Here is a 16910-nt window from a genome sequence, read left to right as displayed (position 1 = left end):
GGATTCAAGCTGGGAGATAAGGTAAAGCCCTTTACTTGAGATCTGTCTGTTGGCTAAAGGACAGTAGATTTGGGCAAAAACTCCACCGAAACAGACTAGGATAACATCACAGTTTTTACATGATTGTTGTGCCCACTAACGCTAGCCATCTCCTGTCTTTTCAGGATTATTTGGTGCTCTTACCACGTGACTATTTTGAGGCACCCATCCTGCAGTTACCAGTTAGAGAACCTTGCACATATTCAAGACATGCCACAACAGATAAGTTAGTTCTTCTGGTATATTAATGAGACAATTGCTATGGTTTATTGTTTTATTCTATTCTAATGGTCTAATCAAACATTGTCATCTTCTTTCTTTTTCTTAAAGCTGTTTGCAATATGAGCACTTGCCATTGGAAAGATTTTTGTGTGTATTTGGCTCCGAAGTAACATTTTTCTTGCAAGGAGGAGAATACAGGAAAGTAGTTTTCCAACAGCCAAGTGCCAAACATCCACTTATGTCTTACATAAGTGGTCAAGAGGTAAGATACTTCAGTTTGTATATTAACCTATCCCATTGTGTGTGAAGTTCACACATTTCACTGCTCTATATCCCACATTATTTCTCTCTGTTATTTACATGAACTATAGGAGGCTTTTTGTTTTTAAGGGAAAACCTAGGTGGGTTGGATTCAGCCATCAGGACATGAATGAGAATCATCTAGACCACGGCTTCCTAAACTGTGGGTTCTGTACAGAAACGGTGTTTCCTCGGTTCAATGTTGGGGATCCAAAAGTTTGGCAACAATAAATGAACATCAGGTGGCTGTTTTACATATGTACATGAATCTGTTGTGCAGTGTTTCCAGTAGGCTCTGCAAAAGATGCTTCAGCTGTATAACAAAATTGAGGCAGGGGGGAATCTTTTTAAAATATCCCACCTCTGCAACCAATATAACAAAAGGAGCTGACACCAAATATAGCGTACCCACTCTCCACTCTACTCACGCTCATGCAAGCACACATATATGAGAGTCGAGGGTATACAGTTTGATTTTAGATTTTCTTTTAAAGTGGTAGCTGCCACCAACCTAAAATGTCTTTATGATTTTTGTTGTTAAATGTGTCTGAGGCAAGTTTCTCCCATTCCCTGCCCACACTGTTTCTACCCCTGACTCCCAAACTGATGTTCACTATGAGGCTTTTCTGTGGTATTTTATTGTTGTATTGCTGGAACTTTTATTAAGGCTTCCTCTTCTTGAAAGAGCCTTCCTGTGGAGGCTCTTGAAAGTTGAAAATAGAATAAAAATTTATTTTCTTAAAAACAGGCAAATGATTACTTCAGAGAGGTACATTAGCGCAAACGGTTACAGGCGTTCTTCAGCTTAACTTAGTTGTATGTTTCAGAATTACTTCACTTAGTTTCAAACTGTTCCAACCAACCAATCTATCTATTGGTCACAAAAACCCTCGCTCTATTTGCTGAGAATAGTCATGAGTTCCCCTAGAGTCCTTCTATTAACCAGCCCAGTAGTGAGAGTCAATCCCTTGAGTTATCTCCCCCAAGAGATCCAAACTGCCTGACTTAGCCTGTCAGTTTCCACAGCTTTCAGTTCTCTCTCACACACACTCCCAACTCCAAAACCAACCTGCTCTCCTCAAACCCTAAAACAGAACTCTCTGGGGCTCTTTTTTTTCCCTCTGCACTCTAAGACTTGGCTCCTCCCATCTGCTCTGGCTGGCTAATCCTAGGAGCCTCTCTCTAAGCCCCTCCCCCTTTCTAACCACACTCAAGATGGCTGCCTGGCATTCCTCAACATAATGGAGGCTTGCCCCACTCACTGTTACCAAGGCTTCATTCCAGGCCTAATAGGTAAGGTTCACTACAATCTGCACTTCATAAATAAGAAAATCAGCCTGTTTAGCAATCCTAGCAAATGCTGCTTTTATTATCAGTAAATGTTTGATTTTAATATCAGTTTTATATACTTGTATGCCTGGAGTCATATACAAATTTCTCAGACCAAAAGAGGGTCCCAAGTAGAAAAGTTTAAGAAGCCTTTATCTAGATCAGTGATTCCCAAACTCTGGTTCTCCAGGTGTTTTGGACTTTAACTCCCAGCAGCCTCAGCCACTGTGGGTCATTGATCAGAGACTATGAGAACTTACACCCAAAACATTAAGTCCAAGACTAGCATTTGGGAATCAGTCAACTATATAAAGATAGGACTGTGATACCCAATGTATTCCACATGATTCCCAGCAGGGGAATTAGATTTTTAACTATTTCATCCATACATATGAAGACAAATAATCTAACTGTTTTCTCCTGGCATTGGGAGAAACCAAATAATTCCATGTAGTTTTTGCTTCATATTTGCATGTGTTGAAATATGTGAAGAAGTTGTTTTGTGCAGAAATATAATATTATTTCACAAAAAATCATGCACGCTGCATAATATTTCCAGCACAGGTTTGTTTTTGTGGAAACACATTGTTTTGCTGGAAACACACGTGTTGTATATAGACAAAATGATTTGCTTCATGAAAAACCCAGAATCTTTCCACAAAAAGTATGTGTGGTTTGAAAACAGCTTTTTGTATTAAAAGTATATATGTTTCTGCATAAAATGATTTCCAAGAAAATGTAACAGTATTTCTTGAAGATCACTCAAAAATTAAAGTTCTGTGTGTCTAGAAACCAATATTTTATCAGGAAGTGATTATATTTTCCTATTGTTTCTGTTGCTGTTTACATCTATTATTTTACATTTAGTTGTACTCCTTTTATTTTAAATCATTTATCTCTTGTGAAAACAGATTACATTCCTGTGATTATTATTTTATTTAATATTTCAATATATGATTGGAATCTTCTTTAGGTGGATCTTCAAATCAGATTAAATGTTCCCCAAGTGGGCCGCTACGTAATAGTACTTGAGTACGTCAATGAACACAATAAAATGTATGTTGGTAATGTGGAGATCAAAAGCCTGGGGCACATGTCAGAGGCAAAAATTAATCTATACAATTGCAAGTATAGGTAAGGTACAGTATATGCTTGTGTTACTCTTTTCACTGGTTTTTATTCACCTATTTATGTTAACCTTTTAATAGTTTTTTAGTACTCTTTCCTTCTTAGTCAAGTTATCCCCCTTGTTTTCCTTTGCCAGCATTCTTATTAACTCACCCAGGATCCTTGAGACCATTTCTCCTGCCAAACTCACCTTATTATTCTGTTTTTCAGTTTATATGTACTTTGGCATTCCACTGTGTCTATTTTTCTTCGTCTTATTTGTCCACCTGTCTGTATATTGGCTGGGATTGTGACGTAGATTTCTTTTTTTTAAAAAACCCTCCATTCTTTGTATTTCAAGGGGATTTATGTGAAGGCCTTGGAAAGAGTTCTGTGAAAAGAGGAACCATAATTGTTATGATTGAGCCTCGTGGCTCTGTTTCTGACAGGCGTGGGCGTAAGACTCCTCGAGAGTCGGATACTCTCGAGGAGCGAGAGAGAAAAAGACTGCGAGACATATTTGCAGCACCCTCTGACGAAGAGTCTTTCGAAGGGTTCACGGAGAGAATGGAGGAAGGGCTGGTTAGCTCAGAGGAGGATGAGATGGATTGGACTCGGGTAAGGGAGGAATTGGGGGCCACTGGCCATGATGGGACAGAAGATGAATGGGGACCTTCAGGATTAGACCCATGGCTTAGCTGGAGGGATGGGACGGGATCCACAGCTGGAGATGCTGTTGGGCGTAGTCAGAGGTGTTCCAGCTCTGACGAGGAAAGTGATGAGGAAACGCCCGGGTTAAGGAGGACAGCTGACAGTGATGAAGATTTGTAACTGGCATAAAATGGGGCTTGGGAGCAATTGCAAATTGCGTCGGGCAAGGTAATCTGGGCAAACGCTTGGGATCCGTGTGTGTGTGGGACGCTTCCCTGAAGACTTGTGTGCTTTCCTGTGCTGTGACGTAAGTTGATTGAAATCCAGGGTCAGACGGCGGGAGGGATTGTGTGGGCATTTGTTTGTGCAAACCTGTGCTTACTCTTATTAGCTTGACCTTCCGTCGTCTTTCTGACGGACGCCATCTCCTGCTTTGAGAACCCGGACTGAACTGACCACGGCTTGTCTTCCCCCCTTCTTGGACTTGGAAAAACTACAAACGTCTGCTTCTGGCTTTGATTTACGGAACGGAACTGGTCTACTCTACTTCTACAATCCTTGGCTGAATTGCTCGTGTTGGAGATCCTGTCTACTGTGTGTGTGTGGGAGCGACGCAAGTTACTCTAAGCACAGTGCTGGCAGCAGAGAGGAATCTGCTGCCAATTAGTTGCATTCTTTGTATCTTTTGTTCCTTGGCTTTCGTTCTGTTAATACCTAGGCTGAAGCAAGCAGTTTGTTTTTACCCGGATTAAACTCCGGTTTAATCCGGTTTATCTTTTGAACATTTACTTTTGTCCCTTTTTGCTCCTAAAGGCAAAAATTGCCTGGCCCTTGTGTTTTTACGGGCATTTTTGAGTTCTGTATCTAATAAACTCTGTTACTTTGAATCTTGTGGCGTTCTGTCCTTGACAGATTGCCCGACGCCCATAAAAAGTTTATTGCAGCAATAAACCCGTCAGGAAGACGATGGATGAGTTAAGAGCCAAAGTAGACCAATTGCAAACGGCCTTAAGCCAAACAGCTTTTGCTGTGAAAGGACATGTTTTGACTCCTGAACGCTTTGACGGAACCAGGTGCAAGTTGCCAACCTTTTTGGCACAAGTGGAGCTTTATTTTTCTCAGCTCAGTGCTCATGCTTTTCCTACTGACACTAGCAAGGTGGCTTTTATTTTGAGTTTGTTGACCGGTCCCGCAGGACAATGGGCCACTAATTTAATTTTGGGAAATGACCCAGTCAAGGACAATTTGAATAATTTCAAAAGGTTGTTAACTGATACTTTTGGGGATCCTCTCCGCACGGAGAACGCTGGGTGGGCTCTGTATCGGTTGAAACAGGGAAAGGGGACTGTTTTGGATTACTTAAATAAGTTTAACCTGTATCGCCACCAGCTGGATTGGGGGGAAAATGCATTCATGCTTTTATTTACTGCCGGGTTAAGTGATATGCTCCAGGATGAATTAGCACGCTTGGAGCCGGCTGAAAGCTGGGACGCCTTAGTAGCTAAGGTGTTGCGTTTAGACGCAAGGTTCGAGGCTCGTAAACACTCAAAAGCAATGTGTGCGCCACCTATGCATGTAACCAGGGCACCTGTGGTGATGGGGGAAGAGCCCATGGAGCTTGGGGTCTTTAAAAAACTGTCTACAGAGGAAAAGAGCCGTAGGAGGCAGCTGGGCTTGTGTTTGTACTGTGGGAATGCTGGGCATTTTGCCAAAAATTGTAATGTGAAACCTTCCCAGCTTTCGGGAAAAGGCCAGCCCTAGTGCGACGTGAGTCCAACGCACTAGGGCTCCTCAAGCAGTCAACTGAGGGGAGGAAGCATGTTTTCGTACCCATTACATTATCTGTTGGGGGAAGGGAACTTGTTTCTACTCTGGCACTGCTGGACTCAGGAGCTACGGTCTCCTATGTAGATATTGAGTTTGCTAAGAAGCATGGCATTCCTAGAGTGCGCAAGGCATGCGACGTGTGGGTGGAGGGAGCAGATGGGAGACTGCTGGAGACTGGGGTGGTTAACCAGGAAACCTCAGCAGTAACGTGGGAGGTGCAGGGAGTAACGGGAACGTTTGTGTGGGATATTACGAGCTTGCCTAGATATGATGTGATCCTGGGGATGGATTGGCTAGCTGTAGTAAACCCACAAGTGGATTGGGCAACACGTAAAGTGATCTTAAAGAGGCAGGATTGTTGCACTCTAAACGTTACTCATGCTGATATGGAGGGAGTGCCTGCTGAGTATGGGGAGTTCTCTGATGTATTTTGTAAAAGAGAAGCGGACAAATTACCACCGCACAGGCCATATGATTGCGCCATCAAGTTGGCAGAAGGTGCGAAACTGCCAGCAGGGAGGCTGTATGCCTTGACTGTACCGGAAAGGCAAGCTTTGCGGGAGTTTTTAGATGACAATTTAGCCAAGGGGTTTATTCGCCCATCTAGTTCTCCAACTGCGGCACCAGTATTCTTTGTAGCCAAAAAGACTGGGGAACTTAGGCTGGTCTGCGACTATCGGATCCTAAACAAATACACCATTCGGGATAGGTACCCGCTCCCTTTAATCTCGGAACTGTTATCAAGGGTGCAAGGGGCTAAGGTCTTTACCAAGCTTGACCTGCGGGGGGCCTATAACTTAATCCGTATACGGGAAGGGGATGAATGGAAGACGGCATTTAACACGTGTTTCGGATGCCACGAGTTCCGAGTCATGCCTTTTGGGCTTTGTAATGCTCCTGCGGTCTTCCAGAGGTTCATGAACGATGTGTTCAGGGACCTAATTGACCAATTTTTAGTGATTTATTTGGATGATATCTTGATTTTTTCTAAGGACGAGAAAGAACATCGTCAACATGTCAAGCAGGTTCTGCACCGACTGCGGGCTAATGGGCTTTTCGCCAAGGCTTCCAAATGCGTCTTTCATGTGCCTGAAGTGGAGTTCCTAGGTCATGTAGTGTCAGGTAGGGAACTTAAAATGGACCCACATAAGGTTGACGCCGTCAACTCATGGCAGGAGCTGAAAACTAAGAAGGATGTACAAAGGTTCTTAGGTTTTGCTAATTACTACCGGGAGTTTATTCCGAATTTTGCAAAGCTCACGGTACCTTTGACGCAGCTTCTGCGCAAGAAACAGCCATTTGTGTGGGGGCGGGAAGCTCACGAGGCGTTTCTACAACTTAAGTCTAGTTTTCAATCAGACAACATACTAACCCATCCTGATGTTGACAAACCGTTCGTGGTAGAAGCGGACGCTTCTAGCTACGCGTTGGGGGCTGTATTGTCTCAGAAAGATTCCTCAGGGACCTTGCGTCCCTGTGGATTTTACTCGCGGCAACTAACACCCTTCGAGCAGAACTATACCATATGGGAGAAGGAGTTGTTGGCGATTAAGGTGGCGTTTGAGGTGTGGCGGCACTGGCTTGAAGGGGCACGGCACCAGATCGTGGTCAGATCTGATCACAAGAATTTAGAGCACTTGCAAACAGCAAAGAAGTTAAACCAGCGTCAAATCCGATGGGCTTTGTTTTTCTCCAGGTTTAACTTCAAGGTGCAGTTCATAGAGGGGAAGGCAAACTTGCGGGCCGATGCTTTATCCCGCAAGCCGGAGTTTAAGACCAATGAGCAGGTTGTATGTCAGACCATCTTGCCTACTGCCTCTCTGTGTGTTGTAGATAATGAGCTCGGGTTACATGACCAGATCCTTGAGGCTCAGAGGGATGATGTGTGGACACAGGAGCAACTGATGCTGCTCTCAGCAGGTAATCGTACCATACTGCCGCATCTACAAGATCAAGACGGAGTATTGGTACGCAGGGGGCAGGTCTACGTACCAGTGGGGGCCCTCAGGTTGGAGGTGATTAGAGCTCACCATGACGAACCCATGGCTGGGCACTTTGGCAGATTCAAGACCGTGCAGCTCATTACCAGGAGCTATTGGTGGCCAAAGATGCGGCAAGACATTCTGCGCTTTTGTGACAGCTGCGCCGTTTGCCAGCAGAGTAAGACGCCTGTTGGGCGCCCTAGAGGGTTGTTGTCGTCTTTACCTGTTCCGGACAGGCCATGGCAAATCATTTCCATGGATTTCATTTCAGATTTGCCTAAGTCTGGGGGTTATACTTGTATTTGGGTGGTGGTGGATTTATTTAGTAAACTGGCTCATTTTATTCCTTGTTCAACCATTCCGGCGGCCCCTACGTTGGCCTTACTATTTACTAAGCACATCTATCGTTTGCACGGAGCACCCGAGGTGATTATTTCCGATAGGGCTCCGCAATTTGTGTCACGCTTTTGGAAACATTTCCATGAGTGCTTGGGGACTAAGTTAAACGTTTCTTCAGCCTTTCATCCGCAAACGGATGGACAGTCGGAACGGGTTAATGGGCTCTTAGAGCAATATCTGCGTTGTTTTTGTTTAGATCAACCCACGGCTTGGGTGAAGTGGCTACCGGTGGCGGAATTTGCTTACAACAATGCGGTGCACACATCTAGTCAGCATACGCCGTTTGAGCTAACTTATGGTTTTCACCCACGGGGAGGTGTGGCGCCGTCGACCAATGTGGTCTCTTCGGACCCTGTGTACCGCTCTACGGAAATGGCTGCATTGCATGATGTTGCCCGTCGCTTACTGCTGGAAGCTAAGGCAACGCAGAAGACTCAGGCTGACCGCCACAGGCAGGCAGGGGAGGAGTTGGAAGAAGGGGATTTGGTGTGGTTATCTTCCAAACATATTAAACAGGCTGGGGGAAAGTTTGCGCCTCGGTATTTGGGTCCCTTTCCTATCGTTAAAAAGATTTCTTCTGTTGCGTTTCGTTTGCGTTTACCGTCTAGTTTAAAGGTCCATCCAGTCTTTCATCGTTCGCTGTTGAAACTTGATACCTCTAGTCGTCGTGGTGCTATAGCGGAGGGTATCACTGCCACTTCTCCGCCATCGGGGGAGGAGGCCTTTGTGAGAGGGGATAGTGTTATGATTGAGCCTCGTGGCTCTGTTTCTGACAGGCGTGGGCGTAAGACTCCTCGAGAGTCGGATACTCTCGAGGAGCGAGAGAGAAAAAGACTGCGAGACATATTTGCAGCACCCTCTGACGAAGAGTCTTTCGAAGGGTTCACGGAGAGAATGGAGGAAGGGCTGGTTAGCTCAGAGGAGGATGAGATGGATTGGACTCGGGTAAGGGAGGAATTGGGGGCCACTGGCCATGATGGGACAGAAGATGAATGGGGACCTTCAGGATTAGACCCATGGCTTAGCTGGAGGGATGGGACGGGATCCACAGCTGGAGATGCTGTTGGGCGTAGTCAGAGGTGTTCCAGCTCTGACGAGGAAAGTGATGAGGAAACGCCCGGGTTAAGGAGGACAGCTGACAGTGATGAAGATTTGTAACTGGCATAAAATGGGGCTTGGGAGCAATTGCAAATTGCGTCGGGCAAGGTAATCTGGGCAAACGCTTGGGATCCGTGTGTGTGTGGGACGCTTCCCTGAAGACTTGTGTGCTTTCCTGTGCTGTGACGTAAGTTGATTGAAATCCAGGGTCAGACGGCGGGAGGGATTGTGTGGGCATTTGTTTGTGCAAACCTGTGCTTACTCTTATTAGCTTGACCTTCCGTCGTCTTTCTGACGGACGCCATCTCCTGCTTTGAGAACCCGGACTGAACTGACCACGGCTTGTCTTCCCCCCTTCTTGGACTTGGAAAAACTACAAACGTCTGCTTCTGGCTTTGATTTACGGAACGGAACTGGTCTACTCTACTTCTACAATCCTTGGCTGAATTGCTCGTGTTGGAGATCCTGTCTACTGTGTGTGTGTGGGAGCGACGCAAGTTACTCTAAGCACAGTGCTGGCAGCAGAGAGGAATCTGCTGCCAATTAGTTGCATTCTTTGTATCTTTTGTTCCTTGGCTTTCGTTCTGTTAATACCTAGGCTGAAGCAAGCAGTTTGTTTTTACCCGGATTAAACTCCGGTTTAATCCGGTTTATCTTTTGAACATTTACTTTTGTCCCTTTTTGCTCCTAAAGGCAAAAATTGCCTGGCCCTTGTGTTTTTACGGGCATTTTTGAGTTCTGTATCTAATAAACTCTGTTACTTTGAATCTTGTGGCGTTCTGTCCTTGACAATAATCCTAGGGCAATTCATAGTATCATCCACAAGTTCATATTTGACGTTTAACTGAAGATAGTTAGGTTGAAAATACTGGTGAACAATTTGCCCATTATCTTGGAATTACACTTTCCTCTGTATGCAATAGCCAACATTTATAGCATCAAGACAGCACTTCGACCTCTTCAGTAATGGTAACTCTGTTCATTGGTCACCTTTAAAATTCAGGTTTTGTCCATGAATAGAGCACAGAGCTAGAAATGGTAAAACCTGCAGTGGATGTGTATTGCCAGGCGTGTGATAGTTCCATCTGTCTGTCATGTCTTCATTTGATTCCATACAGGGGACTGAACCAATGTCTCTGTCTTCATATGGTCTAACAACAATAACAATAGTAACAACAGTCATTGTTTTGGCACTCTTTACTCCTAAAATGCAGGAGAAACTTACCAAAATGTATCAAATAATTTTATATTTTGTATCAAAAAGAATTGCCGTGTGTGTGTGTGTGTGTGTGTGTGTGTGTGTGCGTGTGTGTGTGTGTAAAATGTCTAACAAATTAAATCTTAGCTATTCGTTATAGGGAAAACAAGTGCGGTTCAGAAGAATAAAACTCTTCTTTCAGATGGAAGACGTCTAGTACAGTTTTTATAGAAAAGGCAGCAGCTTTCAACAACTTTTAAACTCTTTTCCAGCTTCCTATGTCGCAGTGTTGTGACTGATGATCTGAATCGCATTGCAGTTTATGACCTTTTGTCTGATGCAGAGTTCCGTCTCAGGTTGCCAGAAATACATTTTCTTCTGGTACGTTTCTATCTGTGTTGGTTTTGAGATTTACAGAAGCATCAACATTTTCATTCATATGTAAAGCTTGGGGAAACTGCTTGTTTAGGCTACAACATTCAGTACACTTAAGGTTTGGTATGGACCTTTTTCAAAAGTAATAGTAATGTGCCTGTGTTTTAAATAGAGACACAGAAAGATGCCTTATATTAGGTCAGATTACCTATTTGTTTAGCTGAGTGTTGTCAAATTTTGTGCCAATGGCTTTCTAGGTTTTCACAAAGAGCCATTTTTCATCAACTGCTCCTGTATTGCTTTCAAAACATGCAGAGCTCATGCTGCAAAAGAAAGCGAAACTACTATAAAATCCCAATGTCTTGAAAGGCAAGGACAATGGTATCTCTTCTCTACTCTCTGCATGCTAATTTCTTAACTGTTAGGAGGCTAAAGCCATATTTAAGAGAATTTAGGCAGTCCATAAAATTAGAAGTATTAAATGTAGACCTGCAAAACCAAAGACTGGCAATGTAGAGAAGTGATTTTGAAAGCATGCTAGAAGGGTTGTTATCTTATTATCACGTATTTGCTGCCACCTATTGGATACCTGAAGATTTACTCTCTTGTTTTTGTGCCTTCACATTTCCAAAACAGCTAGGTCTAGTGCTCAGACTGTGCCGTCGCGCCTGGGGCTATAACTCTTAGTGAAAGAGGCATGGACGTGACATCTTTCCCCAGGGGATTGCTTCTTGCCCTCCTTTAGGGAAACTGGAACTCCCAAGGACCAAAACACTGTAGATAACTCAAAAACTGGGTTTATTGTCCACAAAGGGGTAAAAGAAAATATACATTACAGTCTTTGGTTGTTTTAAGTCCAAGGAGTTCTGAAGCTGCGAAGCTTTTCCAGTTCCCTCTTTCTCCGGCTGTGAATGCCGGAGCAAACTCAGCCTCAGTCCAATGACCTATGTCTGAAGACACAGTCTTCCTCTGTTGCCAAAGGACTGATATGAAGGTGCTTGAGACTCCTCAACGTCGTTCAGGTTGGCCCTGAACATGAAGCGTAGGTCTCAAGGGTAAGAACCTCTAAATTGATGCTGAGAGGTAACTTTTCAAGGACTTTTAGAGACAAGTCTCTCTCACGTCCATCTGGTAGAGAGCTTGCTGGTGGAATGAAAGGAGGAAACATTGTCCTACTCCAGGAAGATGGTGGAGTCAAACAATTGAGCTGAGTGAGCAATATAACAGGTGCAAACAACATTGATTGACAGATATAAATAACCAATCCAACTACATTTACAGGGTAAGGGCAAAATCAGGCATGATACAACAATTCAAATCTTGCAACTTATATATTTGACATAGATGGCGCCACTCGCGCCGTCACACAGACATAGTGGTACATAAAACAGATAGAGGGGAACATGGGGTGCATCTATACTGTAGAATTTAAGCAATTTGATGCCACTTTAACAGCAATGGCTCAGTGCTACGGAATCATGGGAATTAAAGTTTGATGAGGCACCTGCACTTTTTGACAGAGAAGCTTAAGAGTTTGTAAGACCACAACTCCCAGGATTCCATAGCATTGAGACAGGGCAGTTAACGTCATAAATGACATACAGCTCTTACATATTGTCGTTGCCTTTTTAATATGCTGCAATTATCAGATATAAAACAAATAAAACATGCAGGATATCTTTGTTTCCTAGAATAAAATTTGCATTATTCCAGTGGAAGATTTTTCCCTAGAATATGTGAAGCCTCAGCTGCATTGCATTGCCACATATGGCCAATCATCAAGGTAACATCTTTCTTCCTTTTTTTTGTTTTGTTTTAAAACTGCATGACTTTCAAACTGAAAATGTCTCTTTTGATTCAGAAATAACTTTTCATCATCAGTACTACTATATATCTTCTTCATTAAGGAAAACTCTTTCTAGGAGTTCTACTTTCTCAGTAGAGATATATACGTTTTCATTCAGAGATGTGCAATACTTCCTTGAAAATTTGGCTGATTTTAATGGTTTAACTTCATGCATCATAATATTGATAGATTATTCACCTCAAATTCACCTAATTTTTTAAAAGGTGAAACAAGTGGGTCTTGCTAAAAATATTGAATTTCAGTCAACTAGTCATGCCCATTTTCTAGGATATGCTCTTTAATTTCCCCGCTCTTAGTATTTTTGCCTGCTTTGCTACCCAATAGGAGCTCCAGGTGGCACAGTGGGTTAAACTGCTGAGCTGCTGAACGTGCTAACTGAAGGGTCAGTGGTTCGAATCTGGGGAGCAGAGTGAGCTCCTGCTGTTAGTCCCAGCTTCTGCCAACCTAGCATTTCGAAAACATGCAAATGTTAGTAAATCACTCAGAAAGGTAGCGGCACTCCATGCGGTCATGCTGGCCAGTGTTGGCTCTTCAACTTAGAAATGGAGATGAGCACCAATCCCCAGAGTCGGACACGACTAGACTTAATGTCAGGGGAAAACCTTTACTTTTGCTTTGCTACCCAAGAACTGCCTTTTTATGCCCACTGAGTTCCTGGCTCACTTAGGGCTTTTCCTTCTTTTTCGTACATCTAAAATCTTAGATTGTTCCCAAGTTTGCTGAAATCTATTTTTGTATGTTTGATGTCATTTTGGCTAAATAAATATTCACATTGAGATGATGGTGATGATATATGATCTGGAGACAATTATAGTTGCTCATTAAATATTTTTTGGACATTTTCTTAATATCTATACAATCAATCTAATGTTCTCATAACCATCATATATGAAATGTTTGAAAGCAAGACACACATTTGCACATTCTGCATTTATTTGGTTTCATTTTCTGGTGTCTTATTCTTTCTCCCTTTTCAAGTGCTTCATGCATCCCTTCACAGTATGAAACACCTCCTTTAACAGTGGTGTTGGATGCTCTGAGGGATGGGAATATCAAAGAAGTGGTAAGAAATAAAGGCTATCAAGATTCACTGAGGGCTCCCTTTCCAAATGCACACACAGCTAATGGAGTGACTTTGACATCTTCACAGGTAGTTACATTTTGTATTAAAAATAGCTCACAGTCCATTGGGGATTAAGCTCTGTGTATGTCCATTGAGTTGTTAAAGTTAATCTTCTATTACATGCAACAGAATTCTTACATATTTGTAGTTGCTTCTCTTTTTGGTTGTATCTACCATATAATGCAGTTAATGAGTCTGCACTGACCGTATAACATAGTTCCAAACTGCATTATACTGCAATGTAGATCCAGCCCTTGTTGCTTTTCAAGAATCTGACCTTTTGTAAATAGCTAAGGCTTGATGCAATACCTAAGATATTGTTAAGATATGACAATCCCTTTAAGTTCACATTTTATTTTAGTTATTGCTGTTATTATCTTACTCTCCTTATGATCAGATTTTGGTACTAAATGGAGATGGAAGCAAGAAGGATTTTTTATAGTTATTGAATTTGCATTTCTCTGTAATGTCCTAAGTGAAGGAATGCAACATCTCCTTAGCTTAATATAGAAGCCCTTCTCTAGATCTGAGAAATATCTTGGCAAAAATGCTTTCTGCCAGTAACACCTCCCACAAAAGAGCAATTTACATGCTGGCATAAGTAACGGGTGGCTTGAACTAAGTGAGCACCTTATTATTCCCCCACAGTTATTTGCCAGCAGAGGCACTGTGCTCAATTCAGATACTAGACTGGTTTTAGATCTCCCGGTAGATGTCTGATATAGGTGTTCCTCCAGGGTGAGCATCAGTGTAGTAATGGAAGAGTGTCTTAAGCAGTTGCCTAGGTATGCTGTATGCTGATGTTTAGCCTACTGGGAGAGGTAAACTTTACCTGTTGAGTGAGCTCATGAAGTTCACAACATAATTACAAATTGTGAATTGTTCGTACTTTGTGTTTCCTTACAAGCTATGATTTCTGAAACTACTGTGTACTTCTCTGTCTCTAAAGTTGGTCCTGTTTTGGTTTACGTCAGTGAGCATTAGATCACAAGCACATTAGGAATTCAGTTTATTCCCTGAGTGTGCTTCCAGATGGGGATTTTATTACACTCCTGTTCTGCCTTATTCCCAGAATTACTGTGCTAAGTCTTCTGGTTGTTGACTTTAAGAGGCCTCTATTTCAAAATGTTTTCTAAGTTTCCAACAGGGAATTAACTGTTTGAGCAAGATATTTCCCTAGATTGTTCTATTAAAATCCATCATATTTCTTTCAGTATAATGTTTTCTAACATCAACACACTAAACTTCTGTATGTTGACAGAACCAAATTACTCTGAGAGGGAGAGTGATACATTTGGGCAGATATGTGTTCATCATACATTTTTATCAGCCAGAGAGCCCAATGTTTCCAGTGGAAGTAACTATAGATGGAGGACAATTCTGGTCAGGTGAGCCACGTTTTATATTGTCTTCAGAATTTTATATTATATTTTGAGTTTCTACAAATTAGATTTCATTTTTTCCTTCATCCGCTTTAGGATCTTTTAATGCTTCATTTTGTCCACATATTTCTGGATGTCGAGGCCTGGTGATGGCAGAAAGCCAAATTGAACTTGACATCTTCAAACATGATATCTTGGTCACTGTGAAAATTCCTAATGGAAAAAAAATGGTGTTGGTAAGTTGTGTTATTTTGATGACTATTTGGCCTTTAGTCTAAATAGGATTTTCCTTATCTGGGTTGAGATAACCTGGCTATAATTGGCCACCGTAGTAACTGGTAACCTACTGTCTAGTTGTGCAATGCATTGTACCTGAATTTCCCTTTGAAGAAGATCAGAAAGCTAGGAAGATCAGGACTTCCTAGCTTTTAAGCAATTAAATGAGATTTGGCATCAGGAATATAAGAAGTATCAGTGACTTATGATCTATATTAGTGTTTCCCAATCTGTGATTTTTGGACCACCAGTGGTCCACAAGAACTAAAATAATGTCCTCGGCCTCATTGTCACTACACTGTTGCAACGAGAGCGACTGGTCTCGTGAAACTCTCTTATAGTGCTGAGGCTTATTAAATGTGGTTTTCTGTGGGCGAGCAGACAGCGTCTACTGGATGGTATATGTTTTGTATCAGAAACTAGAGCTGGTGTGGTCTATCCAATGCAGTATTCTGAATCAGCACCCCAAAAACCAAACTGAATCTAAAGTTGACCAAAAACTGATTTGTAACTCTTCTGGTACTAATATTGGAGAGTGGTCCCTGGTCAAGTGGTCCCTGGTCAAAAAAAGGTTGGAAACCACTGATCTATATTTTCAAAGTATCTTTGCTTGCCTTCAAAAGTCCTAGCTGATTTAAGACCTGGATGCTTGAGGTCTTTTTCCACATCTGGCTGCATGATGCACAAAAATCTTCTTCAAAGACTTTCTCCATCATGTAGAGTGGTAGGAATCATCGATCGAGATTATCCTCTCATCTGTGGCATTTTCTGAATAGAAGTCACTCTCTAAGAAAGCTTGCCTCATGCCTACATCAATATTTCCAAAGCATCAGAAAAAGGCTTCTTTATTTCCCCAAGCAGATGACTTCTGCACTTTCAGTTTCTGGTGTGATTATTTTTAGTGGTGCTTTGGTAAAAGCACTCATTTTACAGTTGTTATTATTTATGTTTATATTTTATAAGCTATTGATCTGAATATATATAGGCCTATAACATACGTTGTCTTCTTCGTTGTTGATGCAGCAGCTAAAAAAGCCAACGGGATTCTGGCCTGCATCAATAGGGGAATAGCGTCTAGATCCAGGGAAGTCATGCTCCCCCTCTATTCTGCCTTGGTCAGACCACACCTGGAATACTGCGTCCAATTCTGGGCACCACAGTTGAAGGGAGATGTTGACAAGCTGGAAAGCGTCCAGAGGAGGGCGACTAAAATGATTAAGGGTCTGGAGAACAAGCCCTATGAGGAGAGGCTTAAAGAGCTGGGCATGTTTAGCCTGCAGAAGAGAAGGCTGAGAGGAGACATGATAGCCATGTACAAATACGTGAAGGGAAGTCATAGGGAGGAGGGAGCAAGCTTGTTTTCTGCTGCCCTGCAGACTAGGACACGGAACAATGGCTTCAAACTACAGGAAAGGAGATTCCACCTGAACATCAGGAAGAACTTCCTCACTGTGAGGGCTGTTCGACAGTGGAACTCTCTCCCCCGGGCTGTGGTGGAGGCTCCTTCCTTGGAGGCTTTTAAGCAGAGGCTGGATGGCCATCTGTCGGGGGTGCTTTGAATGCGATTTCCTGCTTCTTGGCAGGGGGTTGGACTGGATGGCCCATGAGGTCTCTTCCAACTCTACTATTCTATGATTCTATGTTCTATGTTGCTATTTTCTCCCAAGTCAATTTTGACTTAATAGTGACCCTTTGAATGAGTGGCCTCAAACAGACCCTGTTCTTAACAGCCCTA

General features: G+C 42.7%; 1 protein-coding gene across 1 annotated transcript in view; it reads left to right on the top strand.

Moving 5' to 3' along the window:
* Window positions 1–16910, top strand: part of lama3 (laminin subunit alpha 3) — a 163549-nt gene that overhangs the window by 70342 nt on the left and 76297 nt on the right. The window contains exons 24-31 of the mRNA XM_016992892.2: window positions 165–265; window positions 370–523; window positions 2864–3024; window positions 10425–10533; window positions 12219–12310; window positions 13373–13544; window positions 14779–14905; window positions 14996–15135. Coding sequence (XP_016848381.2) covers window positions 165–265; window positions 370–523; window positions 2864–3024; window positions 10425–10533; window positions 12219–12310; window positions 13373–13544; window positions 14779–14905; window positions 14996–15135 — 1056 coding nt within the window. The remainder of the gene's footprint in view (window positions 1–164; window positions 266–369; window positions 524–2863; window positions 3025–10424; window positions 10534–12218; window positions 12311–13372; window positions 13545–14778; window positions 14906–14995; window positions 15136–16910) is intronic.

Source organism: Anolis carolinensis, chromosome 4, assembly GCF_035594765.1.
Source record: "Anolis carolinensis isolate JA03-04 chromosome 4, rAnoCar3.1.pri, whole genome shotgun sequence".
Classification (NCBI taxonomy): Eukaryota; Metazoa; Chordata; class Lepidosauria; order Squamata; family Dactyloidae; genus Anolis; species Anolis carolinensis.
Note: the sequence above shows the minus strand (reverse complement) of the source record. Positions and strands in the feature narration are given on the sequence as shown.